Genomic DNA, 16,867 nt, shown 5'->3' on the forward strand with positions numbered 1-16,867 from the left:
TAAAAATTTAAATTAAATTTGTTTATTAAACAATCATTAGAAATAATTTGGAAAACCAATTTGCGTAATTTTAATAAAACGTTTCAAAAGATAAGCTTTAAATTAATTTTAAACGTAATTAAAAATGAAACAAACATGTAGTTTTATCTTGTAATTTGAGTTTTTTGAGTTTTATTTTAGTGCTTATATATTTTCTTTTTTGTAAGGAATCATTTTCATTTTTATTATTTTTTCTTTGTTTAAAATGTTTAAAAGTCATTTAAACATCTAAACAGTCATGGTTAAGTTGTCGAAAAATAAAATTCCTGTCATTCCTGTCTAAGCCAGCAAGGGTTTTGGAGATAAACATCAACTATATCAAGAGTTTAACTATTATTGAAAGCTTGATATTTGAAAAGAGCATCGTCTTTGAGTTCATAAAAATGAAAATTATAGATCAGTATACTTTTATACAAATACAATTTGACATAAATTACAAATTAACAAAAGGGCTTAATAAAATCAGAAATTTCATGGAATAACTCTTTTTCCCATAAAAGGCATTAAACTCTTGACTGTTTCAAAACAATGTTATAATTTTTTTAATTAATCTTTTTTTTTTATCATTAACTGCTAAATTCTTTATTTTTTTAAAAATTTATCAGTAAATTTAAAAGCTTGTAAAAGCTTAGCTCTAATTGCACCTTTGTACTAATACAAACATTAAAAAAGTTTATTTTTAATTTTTTAACTTTTGTATTTACTTGCTTTATATTAGTTTTGAATTTTTTTTAGCTCTATTATTGACAGATAAGTTTCCTTAAGGCCCAAAATTTCCAAAACTACCATACGGAAATATACATGTAGGTGGAAACATAACTTTATACTGTAATAATAGTGGAAAGGGAACTAATGAAATCAAATTGTTTCTAAACCTTATTCCTATATCTAAGCAATCAAATGCATTTAAGTATCAGTTAAATAATGGTAACACAACATTAGTCTTGTATGATTTGGGTCTTCTAAAAAATGCAGCTATAGCTTATTATGTCGCTAATGCCATGGGTATTTAACAAATAGATTAAATGTTTTTTTCTACAATACAACCTACATTACCTCCAAGTAAATTTTAAGTATTATCTAATTTTTCTCAAGTACAATTTCCTTATTAAATTTATTTGTTTAATTGAATATACTAGCAAATGCACCTCCTCCAGGAAGTGCCCCAATCATTACGGTTAAACCAGCAAATATTTCTGTAGACGGCCCTGAGCAAACTATAGACTTTGAATGTCAAGCCACAGGTTAGATTGTTTTAAGAAAATTTGAAATTATCTTTTTTGGTTAACTTTCTTTTTTATTTCAATTAAATCCTAGTTTTTAACTCAAGTTTTTTTCTTTCAGGTCAACCTGCTCCGACACTTAGCTGTAAAGGTCCGAAGGGATATATAAAGCAAAAAGTTGATGATGGAAAATTGAAACTTTACGTTATGGAAAGTGGCTTTGTGACATGTTTTGCTGAAAACTATGAGGGTGTTGACTCAGCAACTGCATATTTTAAAGTCAAATGTATTGAAATAAAAGTTTTTTTAATAATAAATTAGTGAAATTTAGCAAAAATAACGATATAAATATTTTATTAAAATTTATTGTTAATGCATTATTATATTATATTTAATTTACTTTTTTGTTTTATTATTTATGGTTCAGCAACTCCATTTCGACCATATGAAGTAAAATCTTTTCCAGATGAAATGACACAAACTTCATTTTCATTTGTAATTTACCCTAACCCAACAGAGAATGATTATCATTCTAAAATCCGAATCACTTATGCAGTGTTAGAAAGAAAGCCTTACACTGTGTTAGAAAAACAGTATGTGTCTGGATTAAATTTAATAAAAGTTAATATTGATGGCAAAGCACCTTGGAAACATACAATATAGGAGTTATTACCTTGGACACAATTATATATGTGTGTCAGACTTGGTAATAGGTATGGTTTAGGGAATCCATCAAAATGGAGCGAATTTTATACAAAGATGGCACATGAGTTAAAAAAGTCAAAATTACTTTTGGTTTTAATTTTATACCTTGTTTTCTCATTTCATCGCTAGTATTTTATGTGATCTATTCTTTTTACTTTTTTTTTAACGAAACTATTTTTAACAAAATATTTTATTTAGCTCTTGATCTACCAGTGCAGAATTTAAAGAATGTAGCTCTTTCTAAGAAATCTTTTACTTTAAGTTGGGAAGACCCTGAAAGATTGAATAGCAAAATATCACACTATGAAGTTTCTTTGAGATTTGAGCCTACCATTCGCTGGTTAACATATAAGGTTTATGATTACCAAAAGGATTATAAATATGATTGGGAAGGTAATGATGAACTTAAATTTGGTTCTCTTATTGTTCATTGGAAAGTGCAGATTGTTGGTCTTGATGGTTTAGGCCCAATTTCTTAGGAAAAAGTATTTAGAGTAGCTATTGGAGGTAATTAATTTATGCGTTATTATAATACATTTTTCTCATCTAAGTTTTAATTTTATTGGGTAAAAAGTCCATGCTAAGTTTCAATTTTTTTGCGTAAATAGTCTATACTTTGAATTTTTACTTTAGCCCCAGGTTTTGTCACTAATTTATCAGTGGTAGCTTTTGGTTCAAGACAAGTTCGATTGTATTGGAATTCAACAGATGATGTTGGAAGTGGTATTATTGCTTACAATATAGAGAGGGGAAAAAAAAACAGTTTGAATAAATGGCAGATTCTAAAGTCACAAGTGGTAACTGATAACTGGGTGGATGTAAAAGATCTCACACCAAATCAAGAATATGAGTTTAGAGTTATTCATGAGAGTACTACTTCTCTAGGTGTTCCATCAAATATTGCTTCAGCAAAAACTTTGACAGATTGTAAGGTTTCTTTTAAAAAATCAAAAAGTTGTACATTAAGAATTTATTAATTATATATAATTAAGATTTATTAATTATATATAATTAAAATTGATAAGTATATACTTAACCATGCCAAACCTTCTTAATAACCTATTCAAGTCAAACTTGAAAGTTTCTAATTAATATAAATTTTAAAAGATGAGCTAATTTCATTAGGTTGTAATATTTAAAAATAATATTTTTTATTTAAAAATACTTTTTTAAGTTTTCTGCATTTTTATTGTTTTGTGATACAGTATTAAATATTAGGACATTAGAACTCTGGATGTCTTAATTCAAAAGTCTGCATTTCTCTAGGTAAACACTGGTGTTCATCATTGTTTTAGTGTCCTTGTTTCAGCATTTGCGTAAGCTGCACATTTCTCCTAATGTCATTTATCTAATATATACAATCTTGAGCATCTTCTTTTTTAACTGTAGCTTTTTTATTTGTAACACACTCATTTCAAGTTTTTCTGCTTTTACTTTCTGAAACTGCTTACTCTATGCATGCTGATACTTAGTTATGGGTACTCCACTTGTCTCTGCATGCTGATACCCAATTATTCAATTATGTTCAAATTGTATTACTTTTCCCTGACAGGCTTTATCATATAAACTCACTATTTCTAATCTCTGATGAGATTTTAAAGGCCCTATACTCTTTTTATATTACATTAACGATCTTCCAGATATTCTCACAAATAAAGTGGCATTCTTTGCTGATGATACTACTATTTATTCTTGTCATGATAAGAAGCCTACACTCTCTGATTGCTTGGTGGGGGCGTTTGAGCTTGAAAAGGATCTCACTTCTGCTGCAGCATGGGGCTCACAGTGGCTGGTGAACTTTAATTCAGTTAAAACCCAATTTTTTGCAGCCAAATGTTATCGCAATAATTTAGAGCTTCCTATATTTATGAATAGCGATGTATTTGACGAGTCATCTACCCTTCATCTTCTAGGATTAACTCTTAGTTCTGATCTTCTTGGAAACTGTATATCAAAATCCATAGCAAAATTAACATCTGCTAAGGTTGCATCTCTTTATCTTGCTCGACACTTTCTTACTCTGGATTCTGTTCTCTATCTCTATAAATCTCAAATCCGGCTTCTGTTTCAAATTCATGAACATTATTAGTTTTATCTGCAAAGGTGTTTGCAGAAAACTTGACCATGCCAATATCACTATAAAGTTTATTTTAGACCTGGCGTTCACTGAATTTTTTAATAACATTTTTTATTATTTTGAGTAATTTATTGTCAAAACTTACTAGTTTTAAAATGTTTTACTAGATTTAAAATTGAAATCTTACACAGGTTATTGGTTAGGTTTTTTTTATTGTAAAACAGATTCTTTCACCTGATTTTCTTTTTAATTATTCAACACTATCTGCTAAGTATATTGGGTATAATTTCTTTATAGGTGAAAGTATGTTTATTGTAGGTGTAGGTGTCTTCATTGTTAATTTGTTGTGGTATCTTCTTGTAGGTGTAGGTGTGGTATCTTCATTGAGAAGTTAGAAAAGTTAATTATTTAATTCAATTGTTTTTTTTATTAAATAGAAAAATAGCCTGACAAAAGTAACAATAGAGAAAATATATTATATATAAATGTCAATACAGAAAATTTTTTAGCAAATGGAGCAAAGCAAGTTTATTTTATTAATGTGTTTGCAATATTTCTTTTGATAAAGATGTTTTTGCATTGGATGCTATAGTTATAAGAAAATAATTTATTTTAAATGAAATTAAGATTTTCATAACTAAAATTGAGATTGTGTTCATGATATATTATGATTTAACATTACACGGTTTAATCCACTTTTATTACATAACGTTAGAACAAATTTTGCAAGAAATGTCTTAAATTTGGTTTAAATCACATGAATTTCATAAAATTTTTATCGAAAATAAGTTAAAAGTTAGCTAGAGTTGTTTTCCTTCAAAAATTCTATAACTGTTCACAATAAAAATTTTTATCGTATTTTACATTTCAATCAACTACTGTTCTCTTTTGATGGAAAAATAAAGATAACTAAACTTGAAAGTTTGTGTTATTTTTTATTTTATTTTTGTATTATCAACATATTTTAATTTTAATATAAAATCCAAAAAATTTTTTTTAGCTTCAACTGCTCCTCCTCAGAATGTACGAGGATTTGCAACATGCGCTGAATCTATTGAGGTTTTTTGGGAAGAGCCAGAACTTGATCATGAAAATGGAAACATTACTGGTTATAAAGTATACTTTACTCGCAAGATCGGTAGGAAACCTTTGTTTTTGACTGCTGGGGGAAATGCACGCAGCATTTACATACAAGGACTTAGCAAGTTTACGCAATATTCTGTGTGGGTTGTTGCTTTTAATGAGAAAGGGGATAGTCCACCGAGTCCAATATTTGAGCTTTACACCAAAGAAAAAGGTTTTTTAATTTTTAGTTTTTTAAAAGGTGTTTTAGAGTTCTTATTATCTCAAAATTTTATAATTGAATATTAATAAAATTCAAATAATTGTGTATAAAAACTTGAAGAAGTATTTAAAATATTTTTGCCTTTCAAAGTTCAAGATTTAATCTTTAAAAGCTTCAAAGCTTTTACTAGTTTAGTTTTAGAAAATAATTTTTTTTATTAGTTCCTGAAGGCGCACCTCAGTCAGTGCAAGCTCAAGCATTAAATGATACTTTTATTGCAGTAACATGGCTTCCTCCACTTTTAAGTTTGCAAAACGGTCGAATTTTTGGGTATAAGATATATTATAGGAAACACAAAGACGCAACAGAATTTGGGGAGGAGTATTATATAAAGTTATACGGAGATTCACTGAGGGTAAATATAGTCTTTAAATAATATTTAAAATGTGCATAATAAAAATAAATGTATAGATCATTCTATGCCATGAGAAGAAATAGTCTCTATGGTCAAGAGGACCAATAGTCTTTTATGGTTAAGAGAAGCAAGTAAATTTTTCACCTTAAGCAAACAGTTTTTTCATAGTTTTTATTGTTAATAACTTTTGAATAAGATGATTTTATACTTTTTACAATTTTTTAGAGATAGTACTGTATGTATTTTATTTTCTAAATGCATCAGTTATAATTAAAGCCATCTAAATGCATTACAATCAAAGCTGTCAATAGTTATAGTTTTAGAAACGTTAAAACAACAAACAACAGTGGCTAACACTAGCTCAATTAAAACAGCAGTTAAAAGATATTGACACAAAGATAAAAAAGACTCTGCAATATCGTAATTATTTATGTATACACTCTGAAAAAAAGTCTTATTAAATGGACTGGACTAGATGTACAATAGACTGGATGTACAATGAATTGGGTTAAAACACCTGTGCATCAATTAATAAAATATTTTTAGTATTTCAATTTTTTTATTTTTAGTATTTCAATAAAAAAAGGAGTTAATGCGTTAAAACACTCCTGTTGTCAACTTCTTAAAGATTTAAAACACAAATAACATATGTAATCCAAAATTATAAAAAGTCCTCTAAGCTTTTTTGTAATTAATTTATTAAACATTTTCTTTATGGTTTAAGGTGAAACAATGATTAATCAAAACAAGAATAAATACACACTTCAAAACAAGTGCAAGTACAGATATAAATTTTTTGATTTTACAAGAGACTTGAACCTACGGTGTGATACCACATAGCACATAACTAATATAACAGGTTCTAAAATAATACAAACCAATCGTATATTAACTTTTTTATAACTAACTCTTTTATTTATACTATTAATATTGTTCTGCTTAGCTTATCATTTTAAAAAAATGATAAGTTAAAACTGAGTTACACACTAAGTAATTTAAAATAACAGAGTGTTAATCTGTTTCAGCTACAAAAGTTAGGAAACTATAGTAAACTGCAATTTATAAAATTACTGTTACATACCTTTTATCAATGATGTAAATGGTTAACAAAAAAAGTTATTTAACAACTTATTTTTATAAATATTTCAAATATTGCAGACGATATTGTTTAAAAGTTTTCTATGATTAAACCATTATGACTAATGCTTATGTAAATCTCTATATTTCATTTTTTTACCCCCAAGTTAAAATCAACATAACATTAATAATTTTGATGTATTACTAATGATAGTAATATTACATAGTAATAATACTATTATAACAGGGTATTACAAAGAAAGGAGGAGTGATATCCATATGCATGAGGGTCTCTGAAATTGATCAAAGTTCACATTAAGATCCGCATGACCGTATAGCTAAAATAGAAGGCTTTGAAAGTTTTTTGATGAGCCTCAGACTGCAATGAAAATTTAAGAAATTGCATCTATATGTAGGAGTGTGTCTGAAGGCTTTCTTAGTCTACTTTTATTTTAATTTTTAGTTGATAATAGTTTGAGAAAACTAATGTAGATTTATATAGAAATTAATATAGTTGGCTTAATGAACAGATACCTCATGCGAGATGCTTTTTTCCGTACTGCTTAAAAAAATTACATGTTTAAAAAAATTCTTTCATTTCTGACTTTTAGTTCAACTTTGCATAGTAAGCATTATATATACCTAAAATATTGATTGAGTTTAATGTACTTTTCCGATTGCAGTGGTGCATATTAATATCACCATTCCCTTTTTCTAGTTATGTAACCAATTTTGTAAAGTTTAAATCATGCAAGGGTCTTAAACGGAAGGCCTCAGAATGTCAAGATTTATCTATTATGCGAGTCAATACATTGTAGACCATCTTATACAAAAATATAAACCACACATAAAGGCAGTTGTTTATTAATTGAGAAACTTCTTTAATAATTGAGAATAAGGGCGAAAAAGGGCCTACTTTTTACCAATATTATCCTTCCTGTATAGAAGCGTAGATGTAAATTACGAACAGGGAGAACACAGGGAGCCTGAACAATCTCCTTCTATAGGAAAACAGAATAATCACCATACAACATTTAGATATAGATTGATTTTAACTCTATTCTAGAAGTAGCTTAAACTTTATGTCCCCTTTAACCTTCCTCCCCAGAATGCATCTTGTTGATATTACTTTTTTATTAAATATTTAAAAATAATTAAAAATATTTTAAAATATCATCTTTCAAAATGAAGTTTAAAAATTTTTTAAGTTAAACAATTCAAACTTATTCGTTCTCATGTTTCTCTTTCTGGCTCTTTGGAGTCTACTTGGTTCAATTCATCTTTCAATGTTGTTCCAAAAGTTGACAAAAAATACTTTTGTTTTGCAGGGGACAACATGCATGGAAATTCTGGATACTACACAAACAACAAAAAGACATGCCCAGAAAGTGTTCGTTTTGTAGGAAAAGAGAAATTTCCAAAAAAATTTATAATGTGGATAGCCATATCTGACCGTGGTATGTCCCAGCCATTTTTTCGCACTTCCAAGGCTGTAGCGATCAATTCATCAATCTATATTAATGAATGTTTAGAAAAACGACTTCTTCCATTTATTCACAAGTATCGTGGAGACTTTAACTATTTATTTTGGCCAGATTTTGCAAGTTCTCATTATTCTAAAGATTCTCTAAATTGGATGGACCAATATGTCTATTACGTTGATAAAGAATCCAATCCCCCAAATGTGCCTCAAGCACGACCAATTGAAAATTTTTGGGGACATTTGGCACAGAAAGTTTACGAGGGAGATTGGCAAGCTTCAACAGAGCAAGTTTTGGTTGATTGCATTAAACTAAAACTACAAGAAATTGATTTAAACTTTTTACAGTCGCATATGAAAGGCGTCAGAGCAAAATTGAGATCAATTGCAGATGGTGGTCTTTTTTCATATAAAAAATAATTTATTTTTATTAAAATATAGATGCTTTATTTAAAAAATATATAATTGTAGTTTGTTTTTTTATTTATAAATAAGTTATTGACGTTTTTATTTTGTCCGATAACTTCCGCATCACCCGTTAAAATTATTATAATGCGTGTTACTGGAACTTTAAAACATGTTAGTCTTTCAATAATTTATTTTACGTTCAAGCGATTTCAAATATATTCACAAAGAATGATTTTTTTGGCAGGATGCTGTATTACATGAATCTATATCTGCTGACCAAGACTATCGTTTAAATGTAGCTGCATTTGCAGTTCTTGGAAAAAGAATGATTTTTTTGTGCTAATATTCATTTGAAAACTCCTCCAAAGCTTCCATCTGCTCCTAGTGAACTATCTGAAATAGACTATACAACAAATAAAGTCACCTTAATTTGGAGACCAGCTACAAATTTTGTTAAATACTACAAGATAGAATATGGAAAAAGTTTACGCAAGTATGGTATGCTGTCACACAAGAAGGGTAAATTGGTTGCTTCTGATATAAGAAAATCTTTATTTGATGACTTGGATTCTGGTGTTTGGTATTGTTTTATGGTATCTGGTGATTTGGGCAAGCATGATGGTTGGACTGCAACATCAATTGTATGGGAAAGAACTTCTGATGGTGTCCCATCAAGCCCTCCTTTATTTTTTGAAGGAATAACTGAATCATCTTCATCAATAAAATTGCAGTGGGAAAAACCAGACCCATGGAAACGCAATGGCATTATTATTGGCTACTATATTGACTATAAAAGTTTAGATGAACGTCGTTGGAGAAATATTAGGTATCAAACCTCTGAAAATGATGTTGAGACTTTTTTGTTGACAGATCTCAAAGCAAGTACCCGGTAAGTTTTTGTTTTTATAAAAGTTTAGTATGTGGATATCTTTATAGAGATTAAAAACTAAATTTTGAACTTAAATGAATAACTTCATGGGAAAAGGTTCAAAAGTTTAACAAGTAAAAATAAAGTATAACTTTTTAATAAAAAAAGTTTTTAAAAAAAAAGATACTTGAAAATTTGATAATTTTAAAATTAGTTACTATTGATCAAAACAGTTATTTTAAACTGCTCATTTGAATAGTTAATGCTGATCTAAATTTTAAAGTTCAATAAACATATAGGAGCTACTTAGGAGGCTAATTAAATGTATCTTATTAGAATCTAGAGGAGAATGGGACTGCTAAATTTATACAGTTCCTCGGTTAAAATGTAAAAAAATTAATTAATTCTACTTAATGAGCAAAGTAATTTTTTGAATACAAAAAAATTCATAAGTTTCTTTTGATGTACTTAGATTATTAAATTATTTTTAGTTTTAAAATCAGAGTGCAAGCTTTTACCCAAGTAGGTAATGGACCATTTTCAGAAGAAATTCAAGTGATGACCAGCCAAGAAGGTTAATTTTTTTTTAGTTTTTACTAAAATGTTAACAACTAAAAAAGTAAAAAGTGTTTTCTTCACCATCATCACCAATCATTGTTATCACCTTCATCACCATTATCAATAGTCATTCTCATCACCTTCATCACCATCATCACCAATCATTGTCATCACCTTCATCACCATCCTTACTAATCATTATCATCACATTTATCACCATCATCACCACTCATTGTCATCCCGAAAAACTTATTTTCACTTAGTTAAATCACCTAAGGTGATTTAACCAAGTGAAAATAAGTTTATTTACTATTTTTGACGCCATAACTTTAGAATACGTTTTATGAATGATAATATACTATTACTAATTTTCTGTTGTTTTTTTTAATGGACTTTTTCTTTATTATTACTGTTTATTATGCTGAGATTTTTATTATAATGTTAATGATTCACGTTAATGTATGGTTTTAATGTGTAAGTCTTTTTTATGTATCGTTTTAGTATGTGGGTCTTGTTAATGTATTGTTTTAATGGGTAGGCCTCGTTAATGAATCATGTTAATGTGCAGGTCTTGTTAAAAAGTGTTACGTTTTAATTTCTTTATATTAAATTTAAGTTTTTACGTTCAGATGAATTCAAGTTACTTTTTAAGTTCAAATGAATTTAAGTTACTTTTTGTGTTTATTTTACTTTCATCAATTTTTGTTTGTTTTTGTATAGTTTCAAATGAATTAATTTTTTTCATTGTGATGCCAAAGTGGTTTTATTAACTGTTTATAAAAGCATTACTGGATAAAAAAGATGAGCAAGGCACAGGTACCCTGAAGGTCACCTAAGACTTTATGTTGTATCCCATGAAATTTTTTTTCGAATATGAAAGTAGTTTACTTGCGCATTCTTTAACTGTAAAAATTCAAATCACTGTTGGTAGCCTTAGAGAAAAGTTGCTTAGAAGTTTTATAAATAGCATTATTTTGGCCTTGAAATAATAATTTTCTGTCAGCCTTTTCAGATGAAATTAAAAAAAATAACATGGAAAGTCAAACAAACAAACAAATTATAAATTGCTATTTGATCACCTAGCTAGGGCCTACAGGTGGGTCAGAGGGAGCCTTAAATTCAGTCTTGCACATGATTTTTCTCTAAAAGCCACCAACAAATTATTTAAGTTTTGGCATGTGCAGTTAGACTACTTTTGAAATCAAAAAAAAAATTCATGGGATATAATGTCTTAGTTTATCTTTAGGGTACCCGTGAAGGCCTTAATAATATAAATTTTTCAAATTTAGTTGTTAAACTTTCTTTAAATATTTAACAAATTTAAGGTGAATGATTTTTTAGTTTCAAAGTTTATTCAATTAATTTTAATTAATTATATAGTTTGTTGCAAAAAAAAAAAAAAATTTATATAATCGTTTCCTTTTTGCAAAAAATTTAATATGTTTCATTTGTAGAAAAAAATATTCAAGTTTAATGTTTATTATTCAAATTCAATTCACAAAAAATTCTTATGACATAAGTTTTATTTGTAAGCATAAATTATGATTACAAATATTTTATCTTAAATTATTTTATTTCAACTTAAAATTGTTTATAATTGCTATTAAAAATACAAGGCCTGTGAAAACTCCAAAGCACAAACAAGGCAGCTGTGCAGAGAAACAAATTGAGCCTGGTACTACCAGGGACCTGACGGGGATTGAACGCGGAACTTCTTGCTACCACTACACTACTATAGCATTTAAAATTTGAAGTTCCCTTATTTGTGTGATCTGTATTAATAACTGCATTTTTATTACTTATATCTTTAACAGTATTAGCAGGAGTAATAACATTGTTATTAACTGATAGAAATTTTAATACTTCTATTTTTGACCCAGCTGGAGGAGATCCTGTTTTATATCAACATTTATTTTGATTTTTTCATCCCGAAGTTTATATTTTAATAATTACAGGATTTGAAATAATTTTACAAATCATTTCTATTTTTACTCAAAAAATAAAGTTTTTGTATACTTAAGTGTGATATATGTTCAATTAGCAATATCTTTCTTAGGTTATATTGTTTGAGCTCATCATATGTTACTGTAGGAATAGATGTTGATACTAGAGCCTACTTTACAGCAGCATCTACATCCATGTTATAAGCTACTGGTTTAATATTTTTCTTTACTTTAGTAGGTTTAACTGGTGTAATTTTAGGTTCATTAGATATTTTATTGCATGATACATATGTAGTAGCTCACTTTCACTTTCATTATGTTTTATCATTAGGTGCAGTGTTAGCGCATTGTTTACTTTTTATTAAAGTCATATACTTAAAAAGCATAACATTTGTTATGCTTATAATGCTTATAGGCCAGGAGAATAAGAAAAAGCAATTGCTTTTACTTAACGTTTTTGGAGTAATTGTTCAGCTTTGTTATTTACCTGGCCTTATGTATTTAAGACCTTGAACACACCTTCAATGACACTTCTTAAATTTTGATAAAACTTAACTATAAAATGTAAGAGGCTTTTCACTCTTAGAGAAATTAATTTGCAGTTAAAAAATATAATAAAGTTGTTATTATTTTTCATTAACTTGACCTTAACTCGTTATTTTGACATCAACTGAATCACTATTTAACTTTATTTATTGTAGAAATATAAAATTATATTTATTTTCTAAAGTTCTTCAAATTGTAAGTAAGCTGCGTGTGTTAGAAGTGGAAACAACATCTGCTTACATTCACTGGAGTGATCCTGTAAACACAATCAAATTCAAATCTAATCTTAAATTCATTTTAAGTTTTGCAAACATTTTCAAAAAAATATATATAATTGTTATCTCCCTATTGTTTTATTTCATTTATGTACCTAATGTATTATTTTATTTTCTACCTAATGCACTATTTTAACTTAATTATATTTCTTAAAACAGGATTGAGGTTTTAAACTTTTATGCTATAAAATATCTTCAACAATATTTTCATCACTTTTAAAAATTTTCAGATCGTTTATACAGCACAAAAGTTATATCGGACCTCAAATGGAATTGCGGACAGTTTTAGGTACAATAAAACAATAACAATTTTTGCAAAACAGCTACAACTTAGTGAATTGCTTCCTTGTACAACCTATGAAGTTTTTGTCAAAGTAGAAACTGAGGAAGCAGGCACTGGTGATCCTGTGACCACAAATTTTACGACAGTATGTTAAGGTATTGCGATTTTTTTTTTCACTGTATTTATCTCCCTGATTTTTAAGGGGTAATGGTTTTAATTATTGTTTATTTCAACAAGGACTAGGGTTAGTAATAGTAAGGCTGTACATACATACATACATACATACATACATACATACATACATACATACATACATACATACATACACTGCCGCTCACGGAAGTTAGGACAAGGGAGATTTTTTCAAAATAACAAAATTAATATGTAATTACGTTACAGAATTTTTATTATATTGATAAGAATTATATTTTTTATACATTTTCAATATAAAATATATTATTATTCAGTTTTATGCAATAAAAATTTGTAAAAACTATTATAATATTAAAATTTTTTTTGATTCAATGACTGCTTTAACTATTGTCGACTTTCTTTCAATTAACTTTCTAATTGTTTTTAACTGAATATAATTCCATTCCTGTTCTATAATGTTCCATAAATGAAATTTTGATGATGGACAAAAAGTAATTTTTCTATCCAGTTCATTCCACAGTAACTCAATGAGGTTGATGTCTGGGCTTTAGGGAGGCCAGGTCATTACACATAATACATTTTCAGCTTTTTTTGATTCGAAATAATTTCTGTATAATAATGCAGTATGTTTAGGGTCATAATCATGCATCAGAAACAAAATTATCTCCGACTAATCGAAGTCCTGAAGGGATCCCACTTGTGTCCAGGATATCTCTGTAATGTTTTTATCTCATTATACCATCGATTTTTAATTTTAATCTCCCACTCCATCCCGAGAGAAACAACCCCAAACAATCACAGAGCCTCCACCATGTTTTACTGTTGGAACCAGACATTGAGTTAGCATTTTCGGCAGATCTAACTTAAACTCTTCATTTATTTCTGAAAACTTCAAATTTTGATTCATTGTCCAGAGTATTTGTTTCCAATCATCCATCGTTAAATATTTGTGGAACTGTGCCCAACGGAATCTCTTCTGTCGTTTATCTTTTTGTAGTTTTTGCATAGGAACACAACCATGCAAACTAGCTTTTTGCAATCTTTCTTTGATTGTACTGACAGAAACTTTTTTTTCTTGATCACAGTTGAAAATAGCTATTATTTGTGGAGCAGTTAACATTCGATTACATTTACTCATGACTTTTATGCGTCGGTCATTAGTTTTTGTTATTGCGAGAAGAACCTGAACGATTTCTGTCTCCCAAACTTCCAGATTCTTGATATCGACAAATTGTGTAACTAAAATACTGGTTCATACGTGAATTTAATATGTTTCTCTGTTTATTAATTTAAAATGATAAGACTTTTACTTACATACATAAAATGGTTGAGTTCTTTTACAAACATACATACAATGATTGAGTCCTTTGATATACATACAATGGCTGCATGCATACTGAGTACATTTACTTTTCAACTATTTTTTATCTTAGCACATAGAAAAAAAAAGTACATAATAAAAATATTTTTTTTCAAATACAAATAATCAATAGAATATATATATATATAAAGAACAAAGTTAACTGTACTTTGTACTTGTATTTAAGTTATATAAATAAACATTTGTTATATTAAAGTGTATTACACTTTAATATAACAAATGATTATTCATTTTATATTACTGTAGTGTAAGTTGTTATTGTATTACAGTCCAGTCTATTACACTGTAAAAATAAAATCTATTTAAAATAAAAATAAACAGTTATAAATCAAGGTGTCAACTAATAATGAATAATAATCAAGTTTAATTGTTATTAGTATTGTTAATAATCAAGTTTAATTGTTATTATATCATATTATCAGTGTACTACACTGTAACATGAATCATTCAATATTATGCATTTTATATTTTAATAAAAAATGATCTATATAGTCTCAAAGAATTAAGTACAATTTTTATTTGTTACAAATTTTGGTTTGAGTTTAATTTATATCCTTATTTAAATTCAACCATTACACAGTGGCAAAATTGAAATAGGAAAAAAAAAGTTGATTGTATTTATGTATAGCTTATGTTATTGTTTATTGTATTAAACCTCAAATGTGAAATAGTAATTTGTATTATTATTTTCGTTTTTGTGTTTAAACCAGCTCATTGACGCAAAAAGGAAAGCCAAAGGTGCAATGCGTCCATATGTGTTCCTTTTTACTTTTAGGTATTGTGCAAACTCCAAACTTGAGTATGCTCATACTCAAGTTAAACAAGAATGTTATTTTTTAGCTTTCATTTAATAATCTATTTAAATTTAATCTGATCCTAAATAATTTCTAGCCTATCTGAAATAAGAGGGTTGTAAACTTTATAAATTTATGTAAACTTATGTAACTTTACAAATTTATGTAAACTTATGTTAAGGTATATTCATAACTTTTAAACAATAAGGATAATATGAACATAAAATAGAATTATATTTAGTAACTAACATAACTTACATATTTTTAAATCACAATTTTTTATTACTAAAATTCAATAATAGTTTTATATTGACTTGTCATAGACAGCAATCTATTCAGCAGCCATTCTTGAAACACAGACAGCCATTCTTGACACCTTTTAACCACTGCTTCTGAATTTTATGTGTCAATAAATTCTAGGTAGGTTTCAATGATATCAATTTAAATATGCTTCAGCTATTGTTTTGTTATTTTTTCTTTCTAACTAATAACCCTGAAACAACTGTATTTGGTTAGTAACTGTTGTTATGCAATCTTTCTAGAAGGGTCCAAATATATATATAAATTGCTAGTCTAATCTATTTTGATGAAGTGTGGTGATTGCCATTTAAATTAAACAATAAGAAACAGTCAAATTTAAACTAGTGTCACAAAGAGTTTGTTGTTCTGGTGATTTTTGTAAAAAGTAAATTTTGATAAATCTGTTCCCAAAAACTATTTCTTAGACCATGTATATTGAAGAAGTGTTTGAACTTGAATAGGGCAATGATAATGGCTTTTAGGTGTTTAGGTAACAATGCTTTTATTGGTATTACTTTACTCAAACATTGGTACTCTAAGTGACAAAATGTGAAATTGATTCCTTTTAGTTAATAAATCGAAATTGTAACAAAGAGCTCTATTTTAGCATTGGTACAATGCATACCGATAGGCAAGTCACACCAAAGAAAGAAGATTATACTTGAGAATTCGCAAACTCAAATGAAATTTGCAAATTGAAAAAATGAAAACATTGACAATGTGTAAAAAACTTGTTTATTAGATATGGGTAAATAGATAAAAGTTAATATTTCATTTTTTGTTATAAATTTAATTAAAGTTTTTAAAATTCAAGATAAAACTTAAAAGAAAAAGCTCAACTTATCTTTTTCAAAGTTGTTTACAAAGTTAATGTTATGAAGAAATTTTTTTCTTTTTTTAGTGATGAAAAAATGAAGTTATTTTTCATGCATTAAATTTCAAAATTAAATACAAAAATTCAATTAAACAACAATACTATAAAAAGTGAAAAAATTTCAAACTTTTAGATTTTAATTTTCTTTTATCTTTATTGATTTTACTTAGCTTATCTTTGTTT

The 16,867-nt window shown here is 27.6% G+C and overlaps 4 protein-coding genes across 4 annotated transcripts in view; all 4 read left to right on the forward strand.

Moving 5' to 3' along the window:
* The first annotated feature begins 780 nt into the window (after positions 1–780).
* On the forward strand, positions 781–2,020 carry LOC136082479 (uncharacterized). The gene is made up of 4 exons (XM_065801861.1): positions 781–1,101; positions 1,179–1,283; positions 1,384–1,548; positions 1,690–2,020. Exons 1-4 carry the CDS (start codon positions 1,065–1,067, stop codon positions 1,923–1,925), a joined length of 543 nt encoding a protein of 180 aa, XP_065657933.1. The 5' UTR covers positions 781–1,064; the 3' UTR covers positions 1,926–2,020.
* Positions 2,000–10,150, forward strand: LOC136082783 (receptor-type tyrosine-protein phosphatase delta-like). Its single transcript, XM_065802207.1, has 7 exons — positions 2,000–2,024; positions 2,166–2,426; positions 2,601–2,894; positions 5,045–5,341; positions 5,551–5,744; positions 8,954–9,598; positions 10,069–10,150. The coding sequence occupies exons 1-6, from the start codon at positions 2,000–2,002 to the stop codon at positions 9,050–9,052; spliced, it is 1,170 nt and encodes a 389-aa protein (XP_065658279.1). The 3' UTR covers positions 9,053–9,598; positions 10,069–10,150.
* LOC136082784 (receptor-type tyrosine-protein phosphatase F-like) lies at positions 9,210–12,282 on the forward strand. The gene is made up of 4 exons (XM_065802208.1): positions 9,210–9,598; positions 10,069–10,151; positions 11,950–12,029; positions 12,157–12,282. The coding sequence occupies exons 1-4, from the start codon at positions 9,210–9,212 to the stop codon at positions 12,280–12,282; spliced, it is 678 nt and encodes a 225-aa protein (XP_065658280.1).
* Positions 12,283–16,554: 4,272 nt separating this feature from the next.
* LOC136082785 (uncharacterized) overlaps positions 16,555–16,867 on the forward strand; it is a 4,562-nt gene continuing 4,249 nt past the window's right edge. The window contains exons 1-2 of the mRNA XM_065802209.1: positions 16,555–16,558; positions 16,855–16,867. The exon at positions 16,855–16,867 is cut by the window's right edge and continues 105 nt beyond it. Of these exons, the coding sequence (XP_065658281.1) occupies positions 16,555–16,558; positions 16,855–16,867 (17 nt within the window). The remainder of the gene's footprint in view (positions 16,559–16,854) is intronic.

The sequence above is a fragment of the Hydra vulgaris genome, chromosome 07, assembly GCF_038396675.1.
Source record: "Hydra vulgaris chromosome 07, alternate assembly HydraT2T_AEP".
NCBI lineage: Eukaryota > Metazoa > Cnidaria > Hydrozoa > Anthoathecata > Hydridae > Hydra > Hydra vulgaris.

Excerpts from the sequence above, each read along its gene's own strand:
- LOC136082479 (XM_065801861.1), top strand. The coding sequence starts at position 1,065 with ATGTTTTTTTCTACAATACAACCTACATTACCTCCAA. Across the intron at positions 1,102-1,178 it reads ACAACCTACATTACCTCCAA|CAAATGCACCTCCTCCAGGA; the intron begins GTAAATTTTAAG and ends TGAATATACTAG. Across the intron at positions 1,284-1,383 it reads CTTTGAATGTCAAGCCACAG|GTCAACCTGCTCCGACACTT; the intron begins GTTAGATTGTTT and ends TTTTTCTTTCAG.
- LOC136082783 (XM_065802207.1), top strand. The coding sequence starts at position 2,000 with ATGGAGCGAATTTTATACAAAGATG. Across the intron at positions 2,427-2,600 it reads GCAGATTGTTGGTCTTGATG|CCCCAGGTTTTGTCACTAAT; the intron begins GTTTAGGCCCAA and ends TTTTTACTTTAG. Across the intron at positions 5,342-5,550 it reads GCTTTACACCAAAGAAAAAG|TTCCTGAAGGCGCACCTCAG; the intron begins GTTTTTTAATTT and ends TTTTTTTATTAG.
- LOC136082784 (XM_065802208.1), top strand. The coding sequence starts at position 9,210 with ATGCTGTCACACAAGAAGGGTAAATTGGTTGCTTCTGATATAAGAAAA. Across the intron at positions 10,152-11,949 it reads AGTGATGACCAGCCAAGAAG|TATTAGCAGGAGTAATAACA; the intron begins GTTAATTTTTTT and ends TATCTTTAACAG. Across the intron at positions 12,030-12,156 it reads ACCCAGCTGGAGGAGATCCT|TGTGATATATGTTCAATTAG; the intron begins GTTTTATATCAA and ends TGTATACTTAAG.